General features: G+C 33.3%; 1 protein-coding gene across 1 annotated transcript; it reads left to right on the top strand.

Annotated features, from left to right (window-relative positions):
• Positions 1-3,396: 3,396 nt before the first annotated feature.
• Positions 3,397-17,682, top strand: LOC132565029 (probable ubiquitin-conjugating enzyme E2 7). The gene is made up of 6 exons (XM_060229635.1): positions 3,397-3,490; positions 7,650-7,752; positions 8,878-8,975; positions 9,151-9,329; positions 9,974-10,066; positions 11,053-17,682. Exons 1-5 carry the CDS (start codon positions 3,445-3,447, stop codon positions 10,049-10,051), a joined length of 504 nt encoding a protein of 167 aa, XP_060085618.1. The 5' UTR covers positions 3,397-3,444; the 3' UTR covers positions 10,052-10,066; positions 11,053-17,682.
• Positions 17,683-23,690: the final 6,008 nt, after the last annotated feature.

Here is a 23,690-nt window from a genome sequence, read left to right as displayed (position 1 = left end):
TATGGATCTTTACCTCAGCTGTTTATGCAAAATTTGGTAAATGTAGACATGAACTTACAAAACGAGAGAAAACAATCTATATTGAAATTGTGAAATTTTGCTTCGGACACTTCTCTTAAACCATGGTAATATTATAATATAGCCATATTTGGTAATAAAGTCTTAAGACAAGAATTTTCAACAAGCAATGAATTTGACACAGAAGTGAAAGAAGTCGCCACTGTATGACCTTGAGAAAGGAATTCCGGTTACATTCCATTATACCGCACATGAAGATGTATGAATACATGACCCCGAAATTTGTTCCCGAGGACTAAGGTTCGAAAGTAAATACTCATCCTCGATACTCCAGGGGTTACAATCACTTTCGTTCTCTTCACGCCCTGGAATATGTCATGGTATAATTGAAGGAACAAGCGAAGTTATTTGCTTGGATCTAGAGGGTAAAATGACCACGTGGAACCTCCAATTTTCCCATGACATGCCCCATGGGTGCAAAGAGTGAAAGTGATCGTAATCCCTGGAGTATCGAGGATGGCAAACTCTAGACCGACTGAGATCCCGATCAGGCATCACATAACCATGCACAATCGCTAAATATTTAGCCGAAATATTTACATATAGCTTAATGTATCTAAGGAGAGGCATGCTGGCCTCAACCTAGGGTAACTCTGAGACACAACATACAGGTTGGATATAGGTTTCTGGGTAGATTCCTCTCTATAGGCGGTGCCTACTCGACCAAGGTCAATGGTCTAGCGACGTACGTGAGCAATGAATTGGTTTCAGGTGGCATTCATGGCTATATGAATGCGAACGATATGACAACAAATTCAATGTTATTTATCCTTTTCAGTTTTCACCTCGTTATAAGGGAAGAGATACCTCAGTTTGTTTACTTGCAATTCTGTGAAATCGGAAACAGTACATATGGAAAGAACAAAACTAATAGACCAATGTCATAAGACGGCACGAGACTGGATGATACTCATATTGTGGCAAAAATGGTCACGAAAGGAATGTTCCTGTCTGTATAAATTGCTAAGCAACCCCAGAAAAGTAGTGATTAATGCCTTGTGATTAGTGAATGACTCACCAATGAGTTACCAGTGAATGGTGAGTGATTCAGGAACTGGACGGTTCTGAATCTACCACAGTGTCTTCGATAGCCAAACAAAAATTAAAGTCATTAAATTCCCTGGTGTCAGTGATGCCCAGACACCAACATACCACACAGATGGAACGTCATGCCTACAAGAGTAGCCTGTCAAAGTATGTGATACGTTACCCTCTACCACCGCCTATGAAAAAACTGACTCTTGCCGATGAAATCGAGGATGGTGTGTGGGACTTCGAGACAAGTAAACCAGTATGCCTCATTAGGTCTAGCCCAGAACATGCATTGGTTTCTGGTTACTGCAGAGACCTGCTCCTGTCCCCGGATTAAGCATTCTTGAGCCTCTACGCTGGTATTTCCAGTTCCGAGACAACCTACATGATCAGTATTCGCCGCCTTCTAGCCATTAGGGGTAGCTTCTGTAACTTCAAGAGGCGGTGATTCAATCTCCTGACATCACGCCTGCCATTGTCAATCAACGTTTTTTCTGCAATCACTAATACCTCTATCAACCCATAGCAACGCCTTTACCACAAAGGGTGTAATGACTTGTAGATGAATAAGAAGGCTTTTGGTGGTGCCAATAGCCTGCGAAGCCTACGAAGAGAACCGTCAGTACCTGCGAAATTCCATATGAATGGCATCAGACAATGGACCTGAGGTCACTACTGCCGCGACATGTCAATTTCTCTAAATTTGGTTAGTACATCATCGGCTTTTATCTGTAGCCTTTCCTCATAGCCACTGCGCCTTGCTGAAGTAGGGGTCAAGGCGTTGTTCAAAGCATTTAATTATTAGTCAGCACCTACCACAAAGGTGTGTAAGTCATTTCCAACATTAACCATTCAAACGAGCTAACCCCCCCCCCCCCCCCCCTTCCCCATATGGGATAGGAACACCTGACAGGAAATACAGAACTTATATCAGCGATGTTCATCTTGGCCGGCCCACCCTCTGAAACGGATGAGACGCATGTGAATGCAGAGTGTCTTCGACGAAGTTCGTCAGTTTGGTCAGAGTTTGAGTCGATTGGCCCGCACCACCGATATGCCAACACATTAACATCCCAGTACATTTGACGACCAGCCAAACACGCCCGCCAGTGTACTCGAGGAAGTCAGTCCTCCTCCATTTGGGGTCTCGAATTACACACCCTCTATACCAATAGTTAGGGCTACCAATGCGCCCCCTTTTCTTTGTCCTATCGTTACACATATTGTGAATTATGTATTATGGTGTGACTTGTTAGAACCTGTCTACTTGTGTTAATGGTTTTTATACGTATTTCAGCTTTGAGTAAAATTTGACTTGATATTGTATGTATGTATATAGAAACACCATGAGAATAACCATGCTGTAATAGATACACAGTCTACTTAATCACTGTAGACTCGCAGTCGTACATGAAACTTCAAGTCACTTCTACCGATTCTACCCCGTCATTATAACTTTATTATTCCAAACCAAAATAGATTACATCAGATACAGATTAAAGTTTGTTTATACCATACCACTCTGGATCTTCTTTTTATTTATCTGCAGAGTCTCTAAATAAATTTAAGCATACAAGCTCAGGGACATCATCGTATATAGTAATGTGAAATACCTTTGGTTTTTTTTTAACACTATCTATTTCATATTATTATTATTTATAGTTTGGTACACTTTTATATTTTATCAATCTGTTCAAGTCGCAGTATAAACATCAATTTGATGGCAAGCACGTTAATGAAGGTGTGAATATTCGTTTAATGACACAAGGTTCCGTATGTATTGTCATTAAAAAGAAGATAAATACTACACTATATGTAGATATAGCTTACAGCCAAGGTTCAGCGGACTGAATCTAAGTAAATGATATAGTATCACATGAACTACACTTATTATCAAAAGCTATGTCTTGGATAAATATAGATATATTTATCTCGATAAAAAATCAGCACTTTTATGATATATATTGTTTTAAGTACATGTTAACGTTAAACAATAATACATATGGATTTTCTACGGTTAAAAGCAACATTGCTTTTCACGAACGAACATATACATAATCATGTCTATAATAGTAAAAGTTATTGCTGTTATTAACAATTTTGATGAAATTACAGATCATTTAAAATTTGATGTTCTAAACGAGGAGGTAACTCAAACAAACGCCACATAATTTATGTTGATAACCATCACGCCCTTTATGCCTTTTGACTATTTGTTTTCATTGGGTTATCTCCCCGTGTCGCTCAGCTGAGTTTTCGGTAACTGCGCTTGCGTGTAAGTCATTTCCAGCCATCTTCACCATCTCCACTGGGTGACAAGGGATATTTCTTCTTATGGCCAACGATCAGGCAACTATTTTACTCCGAAGACAACTTGCTGGTAAGATAGTAGTCTATATTTTTCTAAAAGTTTCACTTAATCGTTTTATTCCGGTCAAGTTGGACATAGCATGCCGTCGAATACGACATTACACTGGCAAAAAGAGGAACAATAGCGTATAAAATGTGCGAGCAGACGTGACTGACAACTGTTTACTGTTTTCTTAGTGTGAGGATTTAGAGTTTATATACCTGTTAGTATTTATTTTCTTTATTTCACTAACAGTGCGATTGATGTGTAATCATTAGTTGACAGGAGTTTTTTCTTTGTAATTTATTTATTTACGTCAACTTTATTTAGTATCGGAAACTTATAACCACGAGCTAAAAGTCTATGATTCACCTCGGTCATGATCAGTGCTGAAGGAAAAAAAAGACATTTAGTGTTAATGCGCATTATCATTACACAAGACGCACACATGATGTTATTCGTATTACACCAAGACGATGGGAAACTTGGCAACCGAGGTAGTCTTTCGATTCACTTCCCAAATACTCTATTGTGAAGGACAGATTTTAACGTTAAAGTTGGGACAATATTAGAAGAATGGTACGGGGTAAATTGAGGCTTCCTATTCAGCAGTTTGCTGACATGACATCATCATTCACCAGTCATGTTTCATTTTCTCATCATTATTCTTTTTAATAAGAATTGACGTAAATCCCATGGATGGATTAAGTTTTAAAATTTAATTAAACTATTTTTTTTCAACTGTTATTGTTACTTGTAGTTAACTTTGTCCAGGGAGTATATACAGAGGGATGAGAAACAGCCTTTATCTCTTTGTAATGCTGTAGCAAAATTAACTAGCTTTGCTGGTTTTATAAACCATTTTTCTCCAAAAGTATATATATCTAATCTTTTCAAAATCAACAGTATTGGAAAGCTTACTCATCTTCAAATTGGTTGTGCTAACTGTTACGACAAATTTCTGTTAACTTTTGATATGCATAAAACGAAATACATGTTTAAGCTATTCACAACTGAAATACCACCCTATATTGTATACCGCATGTTGCCAGAAATGTGGAGAAGATTCATCTTTGAATAGATGGCATTAAAAAGCTGAGTAATTTTCTAATTGATGTCACTTTTGTGATACTTTACTTTTGTTTATTAGCCTCATTTTTATACAAAGATGGGCTTGTCCCAACACTTGCTGACAAAATGGCTCTGATCAGACTGGTTAGTGCCAAGTCCACACTAACTACATTATTACTGCACAGATAAGATTAGATAGAGGCAAGAAGAAGAGGGGACTTAACAGCTTCATGGCTCAATAAACAAACACAAAAGTTAATAACAGAGAAGTCACCACTGGGTCTAGTTACTTATCCCTCTGTATGATATGTCCCTGCTTGGACAAACTGTTTTAAATAAAAAGAATTTAAAAAAATGCTCAAAAAAACCCGAAAAGAGCTCAAGATTGAAAGTTAAAATTAAAACTAAAAAAAGTACTGATATAGATTAACTGCCTTTAGATATCATTTGCAAAAGTGTTATTTTCTCTCATTTCATTTTTTCGTCATTTAGTCACATCAAATTTATCTTTTGCCATGCAGCCATAAGTCGGTCATTGGTGAAATAAAAAACAATAAAGAGAAAAGTAGGATGATGTAGACCAGATTCTACACATGTAAAAGGACACTCTATTCTACTCATTTAAAGGGAACTTCCCACTAGCCAAGGCTAGTACAGCAATCTGTACTCTCAACTTCTACACTACTCCCTCCTTCACAAATTCTTAAAAACTATTAGCTCTCAGTTCTGACCAGCTCTTCTTGTCTGTGACATTCTTGTTATGTATTACAACCTGAATGATTGCTTTTTAAAGTCAGTATTTAAATGTGTTTTAGAAAAAAATCATTAAAGAATTAAGACAATATTACAGGCAAACCATGTGCTTGTTGAAAGGCAGGAGAACAGAGTACTTGGTTCATTTTTACTAAATAGTTAGTTACATGTATAAAAAATAGTTTAAAAGCTACTCGCACTATAAAGGAGAACATGGTGTAACGTGGGACAAGTGTCAGATTTAGATGTTCGGAAAAAAAAGAACAAACCAACTACATATACAAAATATACGATTTATTGGACACACAATGGCTTATATACAATACACAAGATGACATACTCAAACCACACATTCACTTTACTAGATAACAAAACAAATTAAGTTCATAAAGTCTATGGCCATGCATGGAAACATCCCAACACAGCACAGCTCAGTACAGCTTCCGATACTCACGAGGGCGAATCCCGCATAGTAATCACCTCAGAGAACCATAGAAAGTGTTCCTCCCAGAATACACAAAGTGTACCTTCCTGTCGACAGGTCTTACAAGTAAATTGCCTTGTACAAAGACATGTATGGACGCAACTGCACCTCTATGTGTGGAGGTCTAAAGCGTTTACACATATATCACTGGGTCGTCCAAGGCGTAAGACGGCCGTTCCGAATCATGAAGGAACGTCACTCTGACCTGCCTGAAATACGGCGACATGAAACTCCCTGTGGCTGACCAAATGACCAATGCCATAAACTGGTCCTGCTGCCGAAGTACACAGCCTCGCTAGGTCCTGTCTGGAGTTGACTCAACTCATCATGGAGAGCTTTAAAACAGACACAAACATAACATTTACATACCAACCATGCATGCATGCATGCTCACGGCTTCTATACATTAATTTTCACATTATAGACTGTATACGGCAATACAATATATTACTCACATTTAAACACAAATTAACATTCCTATTCCCTACATACTATATAACTATCTATAAACTGAAACTTTACCAGCGTGTCGGTCCAATTAGACATAAAACTTCCTTACGACTAATAACACTATATGGCATCTCAAGGCTTCCGTAGTTTTAAACAACGGTCAAAATCACTATCTTAATTTGACGTTAAAATAACACATTAATAAGTGATCATCAATTACACTATAAATACAAGGTTCATGACATGATATACCCACGTTCTATTACAGTTATACATAATTAAAATGACCAAATACAAACAACAAAATGTAACTTTACACAATCGTACACTACACCTAATCAATCGTCACGCTTGATTGGACCGCACTTCAATATAATCAAAATAAATGTAATTGAACTTGTATAAAGACAATAAGAAATAAGATTAATGAACAGAAATATAAGGAAAGTATTAGTAACTTACCATGGTCTGTATTCCATGCCTGTATATATATCCATGTATGAGATTCCTCTGCTACAGGTGTCTATCACAACATCACCATTGTACCTCGCTTACCCGTAGCCTCCCACCGCTGTCGCGCACGTCCAAATCTCGCCTTACCTTACCTATACTTACCTGTGACGGACCATGTGATATACGAAATATAAACAAACACACGTGGTATACAAAAGAATATATTGAAAATCTACAGGTGATCGTGACACATGGATTCTAACGTTTAATGATATATAAGTTGTTAAAACTTGAAAATATCCTCTTCTGAATAACTGATAGACATTTCAGTTAAAAATCATACATTGTAATAAAATAAACTTCTCTCCTGTTAGTTGATGTTATTCAATTTTCATTCAAATTTCCTCTTTAAAACCAATCAAAATGCAACTTTTCTAAGTTATGTGATCAAAAAAATATTTCAAATTTGCTTTCATTTCATGTGAGATATTTTTAAACATATCTTGAAGTTCTAATTTTTGTTTGCTAAAGCTTTCAATGATAAGATCCTGCCTTTATCTCAAAAGGTTTTGTTATCTTTATTTTTTTAACCATGGACATATACTCCTAGAATCATGTCAAGTGTCACTGAAAAATGTGTTTGTTCTAATTGAATTCATAAATGGTAATTTATATCTGTGCAATTATGCATGTTATGCCTTATATATGTCACATTTCATATTATGGTTGAAATTCTGTAGACCCTTTATGCCTTATATATGTCACATTTCATATTATGGTTGAAATTCTGTAGACCCTTTATGCCTTATATATGTCACATTTCATATTATGGTTGAAATTCTGTAGACCCTTTATGGCTTATAAAAGTTCAATTTTACTGTTGATTTGATAAAAATAAATGAGAAAACATGGACTATTTGCAAAAATGTCGAAATGTCACTTGAACATGTATTTAAATCAGTTGTGTTCCTTTTACAGAGTTAAACAAAAATCCTGTGGAGGGATTCTCAGCGGGTTTGATTGACGATGATGATATCTTCAAATGGGAGGTCATGATATACGGCCCACAGGATACTCCATAGTAAGTTCATATGTTCTCACACTCTACTGTACATAATTATATATATGGCCCACAGGATAATCCATAGTAAGTTTATATGTTCTCACACTTTACATAATTATATATATGGCCCACAGGATACTCCATAGTAAGTTAATATGTTCTCACACTTTACATAATTATATATATGGCCCACAGGATAATCCATAGTAAGTTTATATGTTCTCACACTTTACATAATTATATATATGGCCCACAGGATAATCCATAGTAAGTTTATATGTTCTCACACTTTACATAATTATATATATGGCCCATAGGATACTCCATAGTAAGTTTATATGTTCTCACACTTTACATAATTATATATATGGCCCACAGGATACTCCATAGTAAGTTTATATGTTCTCACACTTTACATAATTATATATATGGGCCACAGGATAATCCATAGTAAGTTTATATGTTCTCACACTTTACATAATTATATATATGGCCCACAGGATACTCCATAGTAAGTTCATATGTTCTCACACTCTACATAATTATATATATGGGCCACAGGATACTCCATAGTAAGTTTATATGTTCTCACACTCTACATAATTATATATATGGCCCACTTGATACTCCATAGTAAGTTTATATGTTCTTACACTCTACATAATTATATATATGGCCCACATGATACTCCATAGTAAGTTTATATGTTCTCACACTCTACATAATTATATATATGGCCCACATGATACTCCATAGTAAGTTTTATATGTTCTAGCACTCCTTTCTACATAATTACATATAATTGAATGAATTTTTTAATTTATATCCAAAGAAAAACAACAATAATGTACCCCAAATGCAATATATCTGATTAATTTGATTGTCTTTGATTAAATAGATAATTATGAATTACTTCAGCAATCAAAACCCGGGTCTCTTGCTTGATAATCCACAGCTCTGCTAGCTGAACTAAATATGCATGTTCTGCCAGGTGAATGGTAGACTGAATTAGTTAACAACAAGCCACACTGACATACACCATTAACTTGTACACAGTCTTTGTATTCTGCTGCTCTTAGTGTTGTAGTCTTATAGATCATTTAACTATATTTATATGATATACCACAATTTTCTGTTTTACAGTGAAGGGGGATACTTTAAGGCACACCTCATTTTCCCTAAAGAATATCCTCAGAAACCTCCAAAGATGATTTTCCAGTCACGGATGTGGCATCCAAATAGTAAGTTGAAGATAACAACGGGAAATCTCATTGCAATGTTGAATTATTTAGCAAAAACTTACATTATTAATTCTCCTTAGTGGATATTAAACATGAAACTTTTTTTTGTGATTTGTATGCATTTCTTAGTTTTGATTTGATGTAAGATATTGCAAATTTGGTTGATTTATTGCAGTTGGAGAAGATGGAAATGTGTGTATTTCTATTCTGCATGAGCCTGGAGATGATAAATATGGATATGAAACGGCAGCAGAAAGATGGTTACCTGTGCATACTGTAGAGACAATTTTACTTAGTGTTATCTCAATGTTAGCTGACCCAAATGATGAATCACCAGCTAATGTAGATGCTGCTGTAAGTGGAACTCTTATTTCATTTATGTACATTTTTGAATGAGAATAAAACAAATAAGAAAATGATATAAACTGAAATGTTTATACTAGTATTTTATTTTGATAATGTGATTTTATATTTCAATTGTTAAACTCAGATTCAATAATAAGTGCTTTCAGTTTACTTAATCAAACTCCAGATTAAGGCTTACACATCACTGATGAAATATCTATGTTATTTCAGGTATATGATTATATACATGTTTGCGTTTGTATATATGTTAAGACAATGCCCTAAGCATAACTCCAGGAATACAGTGTTTATATCAATATTGAAGAATATGTGAATGTGTTCACTTTCTTGCAGTTGTAGAAAGAAAGGCCTAGTCTTTCATATGATAAAAGATAGATTATAATACAAAGTATTACAGAAGGTTTAGAATTGTTTATTAAAGTGTCATTTAGGTGTGTTGTTTCTTATGTATGCATGTGAAATGACTTTGAAAAATGTGTTGTTCTTTTTTTTTTGCTTTTGTTCCATCACAAAATTTCCAACATCATCCCATAAATATAGACTATACTAAGCTATGATAATGAAGGATAGGCTATAATTTTAAGAATCGTTTTCGTCTTTGTTATGATACAATGTTTTGCTGATCCTTTCAGAAAATGTGGCGAGAAGAACCAGCAGAATTTAGAAGAAGAATAACGCAATGTGTGAGGAAAAGCCAAGACGATTTGTGATAGAGAATGTTTCCGGTAAGAACATTGAAGCATTGGTAATTTGTGAGGAAAATAATGGATAATATTTCATATACTGTTAGATTTTACATGTTCATGTAATCTTTCTATAGGTTTTGTAATTTCATGTCTTTATCAACTGAAAAGTCACACTCTAATCTTCTACTGATTGTGTTATAAGATGAAGGTGACCGTGTAGTCAATATCACACTCAAATCTTATACTGATTGTGTTATAAGATGAAGGTGACTGTGTTGTCTGGTTGTGTTATAAGATGAAGGTGACTGTGTAGTCATCGAAACATCACACTCTAATCTTCTACTGGTTGTGTTATAAGATGAAGGTGACCGTGTAGTCATTAAAACGTCACACTCTAATCTTCCACTGGTTGTATTATAACGTCACTCTAATCTTCTACTGGTTGTGTTATAAGATGTAGGTGACCGTGTAGTCATTAAAACATCACACTCTAACCTTCTACTGGTTGTGTTATAAGATGAAGGTGACTGTGTAGTCATCGAAACATCACACTCTAATCTTCTACTGGTTTTGACATAAGATGAAGGTGACCGTGTAGTCATTAAAATGTCACACTCTAATCTTCTACTGGTTGTGTTATAAGATGAAGGTGACCGTGTAGTCATTAAAACGTCACACTCTAATCTTCTACTGGTTTTGACATAAGATGAAGGTTACCGTGTAGTCATCGAAATGTCACACTCTAATCTTCTACTGGTTGTGTTATCAGATGAAGGTGACCGTGTAGTCATCGAAACATCACACTCTAATCTTCTACTGGTTATGTTATAAGATGAAGGTTACCGTGTAGTCATCGAAACGTCACACTCTAATCTTCTACTGGTTGTGTTATAAGAACTTCTAGTTCATTAGACTATTTAAAGCTAGTGGTGTTATATTACTTTGACAACAGAATTAAACATAAAACAGATAAAAAAACAGCAGGACATATAATTTAGATGTTATTGATGTTTTTTATCTTACAGATTTTTTTCTAACCATTGATATGAACATGACTTGAGCCTGAGTTGAATCATCACCACGGGAAAGTGTCACCACCTACCCAGACTTAGGAAGATATGTTTGATGTGCAACAATCATTAGGAGGAATCAACGCCTGCTGTTCATGCCTCGCGTCTCAGGATTTTTGAAGCAATTAAATTATTACAAAAATAATTGCAAGTAGATTTTTTCACTCTGGTGTCTTGCATAGCATTTAATTAGGAAAATACTAGCTTTGATTTTCTGGTGTGATTAAAAGAAATGTGAAGGAAATGTGTATTTACAAAATGTGAATGTATGATAACTAATGAGGTTCCTTTATTTTAATTGGATACTATATCATTTGAAAGCACTGGACCAGGATGGTCAAAATGGAATTTGAACATTGAAAGCCTATTTCTGTTTAGCAATTAGAGAGTAGGGCTCTACCAAGAAGTTTGAGATTTAGATGTTGATCAGAAATAGGCCTCCTCAATTTGAAGATGGTATACAAGCTGTATGAAAGAAGTGCTGGAGATCAGTGTTATGCTTGAGCTTGAGTGGAGTAAACTACGATATATATATGCAGATCTGAGCATGTGGTTACCTACAATCTACAGTATTGAATGAATGTTGCATATTTTTCATTTTTGTGTGCATGTTCCTTTTATGATGTTCACTTGAATAACCTCTACAGAGCAGCTTATCAGCGATACCACATCCTCAGTACTCCCGGAGTTATGATCACTTTTGCTCTCTACACCCCTGGAACTTGTCATGGCAAAATTGAAAGTTCCATGTGTGACACCTTGTGGACAAGATGAAAAGACGAGTTTACTCCTTTGATTTACATCAAACGGATCTTTAGGTTGCATAGCGGCATTATTGTAAAGGATTTGAAGCTCGGTGTCACTCCTCTGTAATCTTTAAAAGGACTTAATCTAATCAGTATGTGATTGATCAGGTTTTTTTCCTGGAACCAATCAAATTACTTATATTGTACCTTCAATTTAGTAATGACATGTTCCAGGGGTGCAGAGAGTGAAAGCGATTGTAACGCCCGGAGTATCGAGGATGGCAATACCAGTGTTAGAATGATTTAGAAAACACTCCTTTGTGCCACTGAAAAAAAATCAGATATTGTAGGAGGACTGGAATTATATAAGTTATTTACAACAAAATTGACATTTTTTTCATTTTCAGTTATCATTCATTTCTTGTTCCAGGCAGTGTATTCTCTATTTTGCTTTTGGTATCTGAAAAAATTGATGGTGTCCTATGTTTTGTTTGATGATTTAATGATTTCTAAATAATGAAAATAGCAATAAATAGATAAAGCATGCATGCCTTTAGAAATATAAATTCTGATATATTTCTTACAGAAAGATCTAGCTAATTGAAGTTTGGCGTCACAAGATATTGCAGACTTTCCTCCAATTCTTTTCTTTTTTGAAATATTTGATAGCCAGATTTTTTAAATCTTTCTTCAATTCTTACATGACACAATTTCTTAAAATCCAAAACATATCTTCACTTATGTCGTACTCAAGGAAAGAAGTTGAAATACTTAAGTTGAAAAACTGATTGCCAGAATAAAAGACTTCACTATCACTGCCATTTACTATTATAGTATTTGCAACATACTTCTGATAAAAAAAATCTATCAAAACAGTTGAGACACTGATTTCCATTATTTAAATTTGTTGTTGGTGAAAAGAATTTCAATTTGTGTATATATGTAGATGTCATTATCTGTGCTATTTTCTCTCCTACAAACTTGGTTGAAGGAAAAACTGCCCATAACATGTTTGAAATAGAATTTTCAGCACATAGAGTGCTACTATAGACATTTTATATATAAAATATATGTTTACTAAGTACATTTACTGTACTTGTTTATCATGTGCAAATTCACTGAGAAGTCCTTTATATAAAATGTTTTGTAGATTCATTTCTTTTGCAAAAAAGACTAATTCATATGAGATAGTATGCCTACCGTAGGTTTTCTGTTGGTCTTTAGAAAATTACAACAATAACACATTCAGCTGTGTTTGTTTATTTTTTTAATTACTCTTTGCATTTTTCTTAACTTTTGGAAGATTGAGAAATTGATATTAAGTCATCAAATATTTCTGTTAATATCACGCCAGGTAGCTTGGTGATATTATCATAATATAAGTTGATTTCTTTTCTCCTTAAATTTCCCTGTCAGTAGACGTTTTCTTTTTTTCTCTGTAAATGAATACATGTTTATAATAATGCTCGTCAAATGTAAACCCCCTTTTGTTAAACATAACAAGTCATCACATAATCTGTTATCGTAAATGTTTTAATGTGCATATATTTAATAGAACTTTGCACTGTTAGGCCTGTCCTACACTTCGTTTTCTTACTCTCATGAAGATGTGATTCCTCTTTCAGTATTTTTAGATATTGTAATTGTAAGATAGTTCACATTAAAAAGATTTAGATGGTACAACTTTACATATTCATGGTGAAATTTTATGTATCTCAACAACTTTATGCTAATATCAAAAGATATGGTTAACAATGTCTTTTTTTCCCAAAGTGTTTTATAGGTATAAAATTTCATATTTTCACTTACATCAATACAAGAGTACATATATACATAGATGTACAGACACTCTAATCTTTTAATTATTGTCTGTCTTTTTTTTTTTTTGCATTAAAATGAATTGGATAAATTATTAAACAAATAAATGATAAAAATGTAGTGTACAGCATACTGTAAACAAACATGTTTTAGTGGTATTCATATTTTGGTATTTCGTGCCATAGATACAGCGCTGAAATATTATCCTGCTCATTGCAGCTTCTGTATACAGTCAGTATAGTAATCACTTCACTTATTTGTTCAAAACTGATACTGTGCTAAAAAAAATTGATTGCACCAAAATAAGTTTGTTTACAGTACTATATATATTTATCTTGCAATATTATCATGGGGTGGGCTTATTACAGGACATTGAAATAGCGTTGGTTGGTAATGCTACAGAACAGCAATAGATATGGTTGGGCTTATTTGGAGGGTCCATTCTTGGATAAATATTGTAATCTTTTCTTAAGAAATGTTTTGTATCAAATTTCATTTTCACATACTATAAGGTAATAAATGTTTACACATGTGTATGCACACTTTATAATACAAGTAGACACAGATTTTCTCATTGCTGTCAGTAAATGTATAGTGTTGTCTCTGTCTGTTCCTATTTACAATTTAGATTATCATTTATTAGTACTATTTCTTAAAGTGTTATGTGATTATCTAATCTCACATTTTCTATTGTTGATCCAAGTTATGTGAAGTAATTACAGATCAGAGGATTGTAGAAGCTGTTACACTCATTTACTTCATTAGGTCAACATTTATAAAGACAAGAAACAAATAGCTTGCAGGAATAGAATAAAGTTTTCGATGTACACATTCTTTTCCGAAAGCTTGCTGTCATATAAATCATTGTTGGAGATAAAAAGCTACTGATGGTATTTAATGGTGGTTGGATGTCTAATTTTCACTACTATGTCTTTAGTATAGGGGTTTTGATTAACTTTTTTACCAAAGAATGCAGTTGATATAAGAATGTAGATTTTATCCTGTGATCCATCAAACAAAAATGAACAAAAGATAAAATGTTTTAACCACCATGGCCTGTATATTCTGTATTATTCAGTGTTTGATTAGGGCTTTTCACTCAACAGTTTATAATAAATTCAATTTTAAATTTTACTACATATTAGAATACAAATTATGAAGGAGATTTTGTCCAAAAAATGAAAACTGAAATGGGGGAAGTAAAAAGATAGAAACTTTTGAGGGAACAGAGATATAATGTACATAGCTTGATTGTACTGCTACTTCCTGCTTGCTTTCAGTCGTTAATTGACTGTCTTATCTCACCTAGTGGTCAAGCCTCTCCTTTGTCTGATGACTGTTCCATTTGTTGGCATTTACAAGTGATTTATACTTTACAAATTAATCTCAGGAATTTGCTTTGTACAATGCTTGATACTGAAATATGAGTGTCTTCATAGAAAAAGAAAAAAAATGGAGGTACAAAATATATACAGTAGTATTAGATTGCTTTTAAAGGGTTATTAATGGACATTGCTTAATATTCAAATATAGAAAAAGTTTGGTTTTTTTTTAGTGTGTTCTCTCCTGAACACCCCTCCCTTACCCAGCCCTCCAGTTTTTCAGATTATTTCAGTAGATACTTTGATCTGGGACAGATAAGTTTGATGTTCACCATTTTGTTTGTTTTCTAGGTCATTAGTTATATCTCCATGGTGTCTCAAGTAACAATGTGTTTAAAAATTCAAAGCACAACTCCTTGTACAGGTGGTCATAGAAAGATGTTGGCATGCAGTGTCCATGAAATTATTTATAGAAAGATGTGGGCATACTGTGTACAGAGAATTATAGAAAGATGTGGGCATACTGTGTACAGAGAATTATAGAAAGATGTGGGCATACTGTGTACAGAGAATTATAGAAAGATGTGGGCATACTGTGTACAGGTGGTCATTTACTTAGATGAAAGTGCTAATTTCTTTCAGGATACATAAAGATATATTTTAACATATTATTACTTAAGCCACTATGGAGATATAATGTTCACCTTGTGTTTTTGTTACCTGTAGTTCATTTGTAGTGCATCATTTATTTCCTGTATATTTTATCAATCAGGCATGTTGCTGTAGATCACTGATGTCTATTGTGTTAATTCATCAAACACTGATATCTATTGTGTAAATTCATAAAACACTGATATCTATTGTGTTAATTCATAAAACACAGATATCTATTGTGTTAATTGATAAAACACAGATATCTATTGTGTTAATTCATAAAACACTGATATCTATTGTGTTAATTCATAAAACACAGATATCTATTGTGTTAATTCATCAAACACTGATGTCTATTGTGTTAATTCATCAAACACTGATATCTATTGTGTTAATTCATCAAACACTGATATCTATTGTGTTAATTCATCAAAGACTGATGTCTATTGTGTTAATTCATCAAACACTGATATCTATTGTGTTAATTCATCAAAGACTGATGTCTATTGTGTTAATTCATCAAACACTGATATCTATTGTGTTAATTCATAAAACACTGATATCTATTGTGTTAATTCATCAAACACTGATATCTATTGTGTTAATTCATAAAACACAGATATCTATTGTGTTAATTCATCAAACACTGATATCTATTGTGTTAATTCATAAAACACAGATATCTATTGTGTTAATTCATAAAACACTGATATCTATTGTGTTAATTCATAAAACACTGATATCTATTGTGTTAATTCATAAGGAGAATTAATTACAATTTCAAAGATCTCGCAGATATTTGTTAGACTAAGACATGTTTATTTTGTGCTTGAAGAAAAGTAACAAAACTGGTATACATTAAAGATGTCCAGTGGTTTACAGGTTAAGTGGCAAATATTTATTTTAACATGGCTAGTTAGACACTTTTTTTCCCCATAAGATAGTCATTCTGATGGTTGCATATTGGAATCCATTTTTTATAGTTTAAATTTGCAAAAAAAACATACAGGATGTGAAATTTGAAATGCCCATGTAGACAAATGACACTTTCATTCCATATGTTTCAGACACAGGAATTTTTTGAGTGTGATGTTTAAAGCATTTTATAAACTCTCTTGTTGAATTTTGTGTGCATGTGTTTATGAAATGTATTAATCTCATTGAATTCAAATATGTATTTGAGAAGCATTGTATAGGATGTGATGTTTAAGTTATTACAACTTTTATCCAGAATGATTAATCATCGTTGATAAATCTTGATTTTGGTGTAATGATTGTTTTATTTTATTTTTCTTTAAGTTAACTGTGAAAAAAAAAAGAAAATTTTTATTTTTTGAAAGAAACATGACCTCAGATAAGAAGTACCATACACAGATTTACTAACAACAGGAAGTTGAAAACATGATGGTTTAGTATTTTATTACTTTTCATCAAGAAGTCCTTTCAATCTGGGCCTTTATGTCTGATATTGTGAATAAAAAGGACCAGTTGGAAATGGAATTAAAAGAAATTCTCCAAATTGTTTTTAATTATGCTAAATATGACATGATTTCAATTGAGAATGATCCCAACATCATTTTTAATTGTTATGTCATTTAACTTTCTTTAACTTTCTCTGAGTGAAATGTTTTACAGACAGTAAAGTTTAGTACCTTCCATTTTCTGACCAGAGCAAACGAGTAAATTAGAATTAAATATGATCGGAGGACTAAAGAATATGGCTAAATAAAACTAAGATACAACTGGTTTAATGTTTGATGTAACGAAAAAAAAAAAAAAAAAAAAATAGGTAAATTTGATACATAAAGTCATACCTATTATGATTCCATTAGCAAGAAGTCAAGGTTTATATAAGTGCAGCAGAACCTTATCCTCTAGACTATGAGTTATTTATGTGTTGTTTTTCATTTTCATTGTATCATATGACACAAACATTTCAATTTCATTTATTGGAGGAATTCAAAACAAGTCAACCATAACATGTAATCCTCAAACATCATCTTGATTGCTCCATTGTTGATATATATATATATTAAAATAAAAAAAAAAAAAAAAGAGTATTGTTTGTTTTAACACCTTAAAAACATTTAAAGGTAAAAGTCAGCTTATCGTCTGTTCAGAAGAGCTGAGAAAATGAGGGAATGGGAAAGGAGAGGGGGAAGTCAGGTGGCCAGAAGGAAGAGGTGAGAATATGCTGTGATTGACATATGTTGGTTATCAACTTCAGTTTGACGACTTTTACCATTTGTTGTCTTCATTAAGCATTTAGCTTTCTACTCGGGCTGCTACATTTACACAATTCGTGAAAATAAAATACCTTTGCCAATTTTTTGGTTCATGTTTCAAACTAGCTTAACAGCTTAAAAAGGAAATTTTATACTCTCTCTGTTCTATTATGTATTATGAGACAAAGCAGGTCGATTTCTTAGCTGATTCACATCAACTTGTTATGGCCCTTGACACTTTAAAAATTTTATGAAAATCACAAGTTATGCTGTTTTTCTGAGTGCTGGATGGGATATTGAACTGAATTTGACATGTTTTTGTTTTGTTGGTACCAGACCAGCTGTTGTCAGTCTAGGTCAATGAACGCCTGGCGTACCTGAAAAGTAACAGTACACCTCTCAAAAAGCCAATAATCAGTAATAAAAAGCTCCCTTAATTCTTACTGGTGGCCAATGAGGACAGTCATATTGTAATGAAACATTTAGGAGATTTAATGAAACACATTTCATATTTGTATGTTGTATTTAAGCAGTAGCTTGTTTCCATTGAAAAGTTTTAATTTTGCTCTGGTAGCATACCAAGCAGCATGCAATGTAAGCATCAACTCGTTGCATAGAGATATGTTGATGTAGTTAGCCATAACTTAGTCAAAATCAGTTTTGTTCCGTTGAATTTCTTACCCCAGTAAATCAACATGATGAAGACATCTTGGGGAACTTGGTGGTGTCATGGTCCCAGGCCTCTTATTTATTGATACTAGACACATTTTCCTTTTGTCTTAATATCAGAACCCTGGTCTTTTTCATTATTGAGATGTTGTCACCAGTGACCCAGATATTATGTCACAGTCATTCATTTGAACAAAGTTCATCACCCTTCATGTCATACCTGGTATCTAGGTTATTGAAAAGAAGTTGGTTGAAGATATTAAAGCATTTGACACCTGCGACCTTGAAAGTTGGATAAGGTAATTCGTCTGAAGAAAAAAAAAGTTGGCTCTCCATCTCAGCATGCCACTGACCCAATTCCAGGACTCTAGGTTTCTTGGTGATAATGAATTTATGTAATGGGAGCTGTTTAAGTATTTGTCTACGAAAATGTAACATCACTACTTCAAAACACTAATATCACTAATTCACCCGCGGATTTCATTAATTCAATAAATGAATTGGTGGTATCGCTTATTCTTAAAAATTGATGTCAATAATTTGAATTATTGGTTAACAACTAATACCTTTTTTGTTTTGGTATACAGAATTATTAATATTAAATAAATTATTGATGTCATAGGATGAATTGTTGATATCAGTAATTTGAATTCATGGTATCACTAAATCAAATACATATCAATACGAAGAATTTTAAAAATGATAGTAATTCAAGGTAGTAATATCAATCAATATTGACATCAGTAAATATTTGATATTACTAATTTGGATTGTTGATCTAATTATTGATATCACTTATTTGAATTATTTAATCACATTTTGAAGAAAAAATATGAAAACAGTCTCCCATAGTTATGATATCTTAAAAACAGTCCAAACATCTCTGGAAACAATCTCTGTACATACAATGTATGTGAATTTCTTAAGGTTTACAGCATCAGGGACGACGAAGCTGCTAGTATATTTCTTTATCCTTATATTATACTTCCAAGGTACACAGATTTATAATTAAGTAAAGTTTATCGCGATACAGAATCTAGTCTTAATAATGAACTATTCTGACGTTCTGCTAATTTTAATTTTACATATCAGGTCGAGTCAAACAACATATTTCACACTTTAAGGAACTGTAGTGGCTTAATGTACATGTAAAATATACAGAGATGAATAAACTTTACAAACAAGAATACATCTAAAGGACTAACAACGTCTCGCACACTTTAATTCACTCCAGTGCGTTTGAAAATCGTCCTACATATCGTCCAGTGCGTGACATTAGGTGTACACAAAGAGTTATTTCCCTTAGTACATTAGACCAGGTGCCCGAATACGAAACTTGGCAGCTGACTTCATTTCCTGGTTCTACGATAGAGATCGATCACTGTTTGGATGGTAAGAGGAAGCCGGCAATGTCATCAACAAGGTAAGGTGCACTTCCTATATCACTTATATACTTAACTTAATATATATGTACTTGGTACAAGGTTGTGAGCTGAGTGTATATTACCACGGTGATATAAACACATTTGTCGATGTGTAATATATTTTGGTACGAACGTATACACGGCCGTACATTTCAACAGGCCAATCATATGATCAGCTGGTTATGGTCCACGGATTATTGTACAAGGCAACGAAACACATGAAGTTATTCCCTTGTATTCTTTGATTATGTTTTATACATTCTTTGTCAACTTCTTAGCATGAACGTATGCAACATATGTTTTTATATAATGCTTTTCTGGATTCTGTCACAGGCGCCTGTGTCTGTATAGCACTTCCATATGTAGCCTATATACATTGAATGGACCTAGCATTTGGTACTGGTATAGAAATTAAGAATTGAATGTATTTCTAAAAAATAGTTATTCTACAAAGGAATTATTGTTAAAGAAATACTGATAATATACAGAAAGGTAGTATATCGATGGCCATTTTTTTTTTTTTTAAGAAATTCAATTCCAACCATTGTTGGGCATCGAACCCCTTCAAATCAAATTACAGACATGAAAAAGCCTTCAGTATATGTATGTTGACATCTGGTGCCCACTGGTTAAACCCATTGTACTATCACAGCTAATGCTATAACAACACTTCTGTGTCATGCAAGTTCTCCTGATCTGAAGTGATTGTCAAGAAGTGATACAGAATCAGTAATATATCATAATGTTATTCTATTTGTAGGATTTTTTCAGAACACCACTTCTGAAATTTTGATAGGTCCCATTACTAAGAGATAATGTGAGTCCTTAAAATTCAAGTGAGTCCCACAGGAAAATCATGAATGAGTCAAGGACTTAAATATCTGTATCTATTTACATTAACTTAATGCAGTATAATTATATCCATGATAGAAGATACATTGGTGTATAAACATGTATTTTTGACATGTTATTAAGTTCTGGTATGTTTCAACAAATATATAAAGTTATAATGACAGCAGTGTCTTTGGATGATGGACTCACTCATGGTATATTTTATAGTGTTATCACACTGAAATGTCGTATTTTGGTTTTAATATTAAACCTGGTCATGTTATATTCTCAGTAGTTAAGATATAGTCCTGATTATTATCCATCAAGCTGAGAGCTATTCAATTTTTTAACGGACATCAGTGGTGTACATAGGTCATTGTCAGGGAACACTACTGAAATATTCCTTACTTGGACAAACACTTAAAACAATAGCCAAACATGAGTTATTGTCAAAGAAGGCAGAAACAAATACAGAATTAGCTGGAGTAAAGTGTACAAAAGTTCTACACATCCACAATTTGCTGGAGTCGGGGCAAGAAAGATAAACAAATCCTTAATTTGCTGGCATAAAGGATACAAAATTTCAACAAATTCACAATTTTGCACACTAATTAACTACATTAATTGTCTCCTAAGATCAGTAATTTGTAGGTCATTGGACCCAATGGGTCTGCTATGCGCCATCCACCATGCAGAAACTTTTGACATTTCAAACTTCCTCTCAAGTTTTACCAGTTGGAATAAGCTCCAACTTACCTGAAACGATCCTGAGATGGTCTTAACCAAATCTTATTCATTTGCTTGTTTCGTTTTTTAAGGAAAAGAAAGAAATGGTTTGTTGTTCTTTTCCAGTCCGATCAAAGTTCAACATGGTAACCACAGTAGCCAATTTGTAGCATAATTGAGCAACTATTTTTCATGAAGAGAACTTACCGTTTATGAGTTTCTGATACTTACTAGGAATGTTCAAAATTTGAATTCACCCGATTTGTCAGGCCACTATCAGCGTATTCTATGGTTTTGTCCATCGATTCATCAATTGTCAGATGATGGTTAAGGGCTATGGCCTTCTTTTTCATTAAATGCTGTACTGGTAGTTTACATTTCTTACTGTCAACATTAGCGACATGTTTTACTGCTGTGTTTTCCATATTTGTTTTTGTTTTTTGTTTTCACTTTTAAAAATTTTCTTTTATATAAATACTCAGATCTTAATCAACTTAACTGTCAGTCTGTACAGCATTTTGTGTGGTAACATTTTTAAAAAAAAACAAACACACAATAATGGTGACATCTGTTTGTGTACCTTAAATTTGCTACAGACACATATACTGTCTGATCTTCTGATAGATAACAAGACAATTAAGTGTTGAACACAAAAAGCTCCAGGCTGGTCTGTGTCAAGTGGAAATTAGTCAGTGGTTCCATTATTTGTTCAGAGATCAAACTTCAGACAAGTACAAGCAGTTGTCCTTTTTAATTTTGTGTTCTTTCAAACCAAAAAGCTACCCATCAGTTGTAAACTTTAACTTAGTATTGTCTTTATCAGGTAATAAGACCATGCCTTATAATATACCCACCCATGTCTGTTTTCTTTCTGGAAATGTCACTTGGTTGTCATAAGTAGAAACCTTTCCTAGACTGAAGTAACTTGGCGATTCCTTTGACTTGGTTTGTAAAAAACATGTACTTATGTATAGTGTTATGAAATTTGTATAATTCTGTCCAAATCATTCGAGAAATGTCTTCTGATGATATTTTTGGAAGGTCGAAAAATACTTTCAATATTTGATGTACACATATAGGCAATTCGGGGCCATCCATATGTTTTATATCACATAGTGTTGGTAGATGATTTAGTTCCCTGAAGGCTGTTGAGTATAACTAGTTTTCCTTGCCTTTGTTTATAAATATAAGACTAAGCAAAGCATAGACCTATACATACAGCTTGGTTTCTTTTATATTTTTAACAATTTGTAGCCAGTGCTTGACGTAACCTACAAATCTTATTTTTTAATTTTCGTTTGTTGACAGAGAGTCTAGACACATTCTACAAATCTGATATTTTAATTTTCGTTTGTTGACAGAGAGTCTAGACACATTCTACAAATCTGATATTTTAATTTTCGTTTGTTGACAGAGAGTCTAGACACATTCTACAAATCTGATGTTTAAATTTTCGATTGTTGACAGAGAGTCTAGACACATTCTACAAATCTGATTTTTTAATTTTCGGTTGTTGACAGAGAGTCTAGACACATTCTACAAATCTGATTTTTTAATTTTCGTTTGTTCTGATTTTTTAATTTTCGTTTGTGGACAGAGAGTCTAGACACATTCTACAAATCTGATTTTTTAATTTTCGTTTGTGGACAGAGAGTCTAGACACATTCTACAAATCTGATTTTTTAATTTTCGTTTGTGGACAGAGAGTCTGGACACGTTCTACAAATCTGATTTTTTAATTTTCGGTTGTTGACAGAGAGTCTAGACACATTCTACAAATCTGATTTTTTAATTTTCGGTTGTTGACAGAGAGTCTAGACACATTCTACAAATCTGATTTTTTAATTTTTGGTTGTTGACAGAGAGTCTAGACACGTTCTACAAATCTGATTTTTTAATTTTCGGTTGTTGACAGAGAGTCTAGAAACATTCTACAAATCTGATTTTTTAAATTTTCGTTTGTGGACAGAGAGTCTAGACACGTTCTACAAATCTGATTTTTTAATTTTCGGTTGTTGACAGAGAGTCTAGACATTCTACAAATCTGATTTTTTAAATTTTCTACAAATCTGATTTTTTTTAATTTTCGTTTGTTGACAGAGAGTCTAGACACATTCTACAAATCTGATTTTTTAATTTTCGTTTGTTGACAGAGAGTCTAGACACATTCTACAAATC

This window comes from Ylistrum balloti, unplaced genomic scaffold (genome assembly GCF_031769215.1).
Source record: "Ylistrum balloti isolate Yb309-2 unplaced genomic scaffold, AGI_CSIRO_Ybal_v1 Utg369688, whole genome shotgun sequence".
Lineage (NCBI taxonomy): Eukaryota > Metazoa > Mollusca > Bivalvia > Pectinida > Pectinidae > Ylistrum > Ylistrum balloti.
Note: the sequence above shows the minus strand (reverse complement) of the source record. Positions and strands in the feature narration are given on the sequence as shown.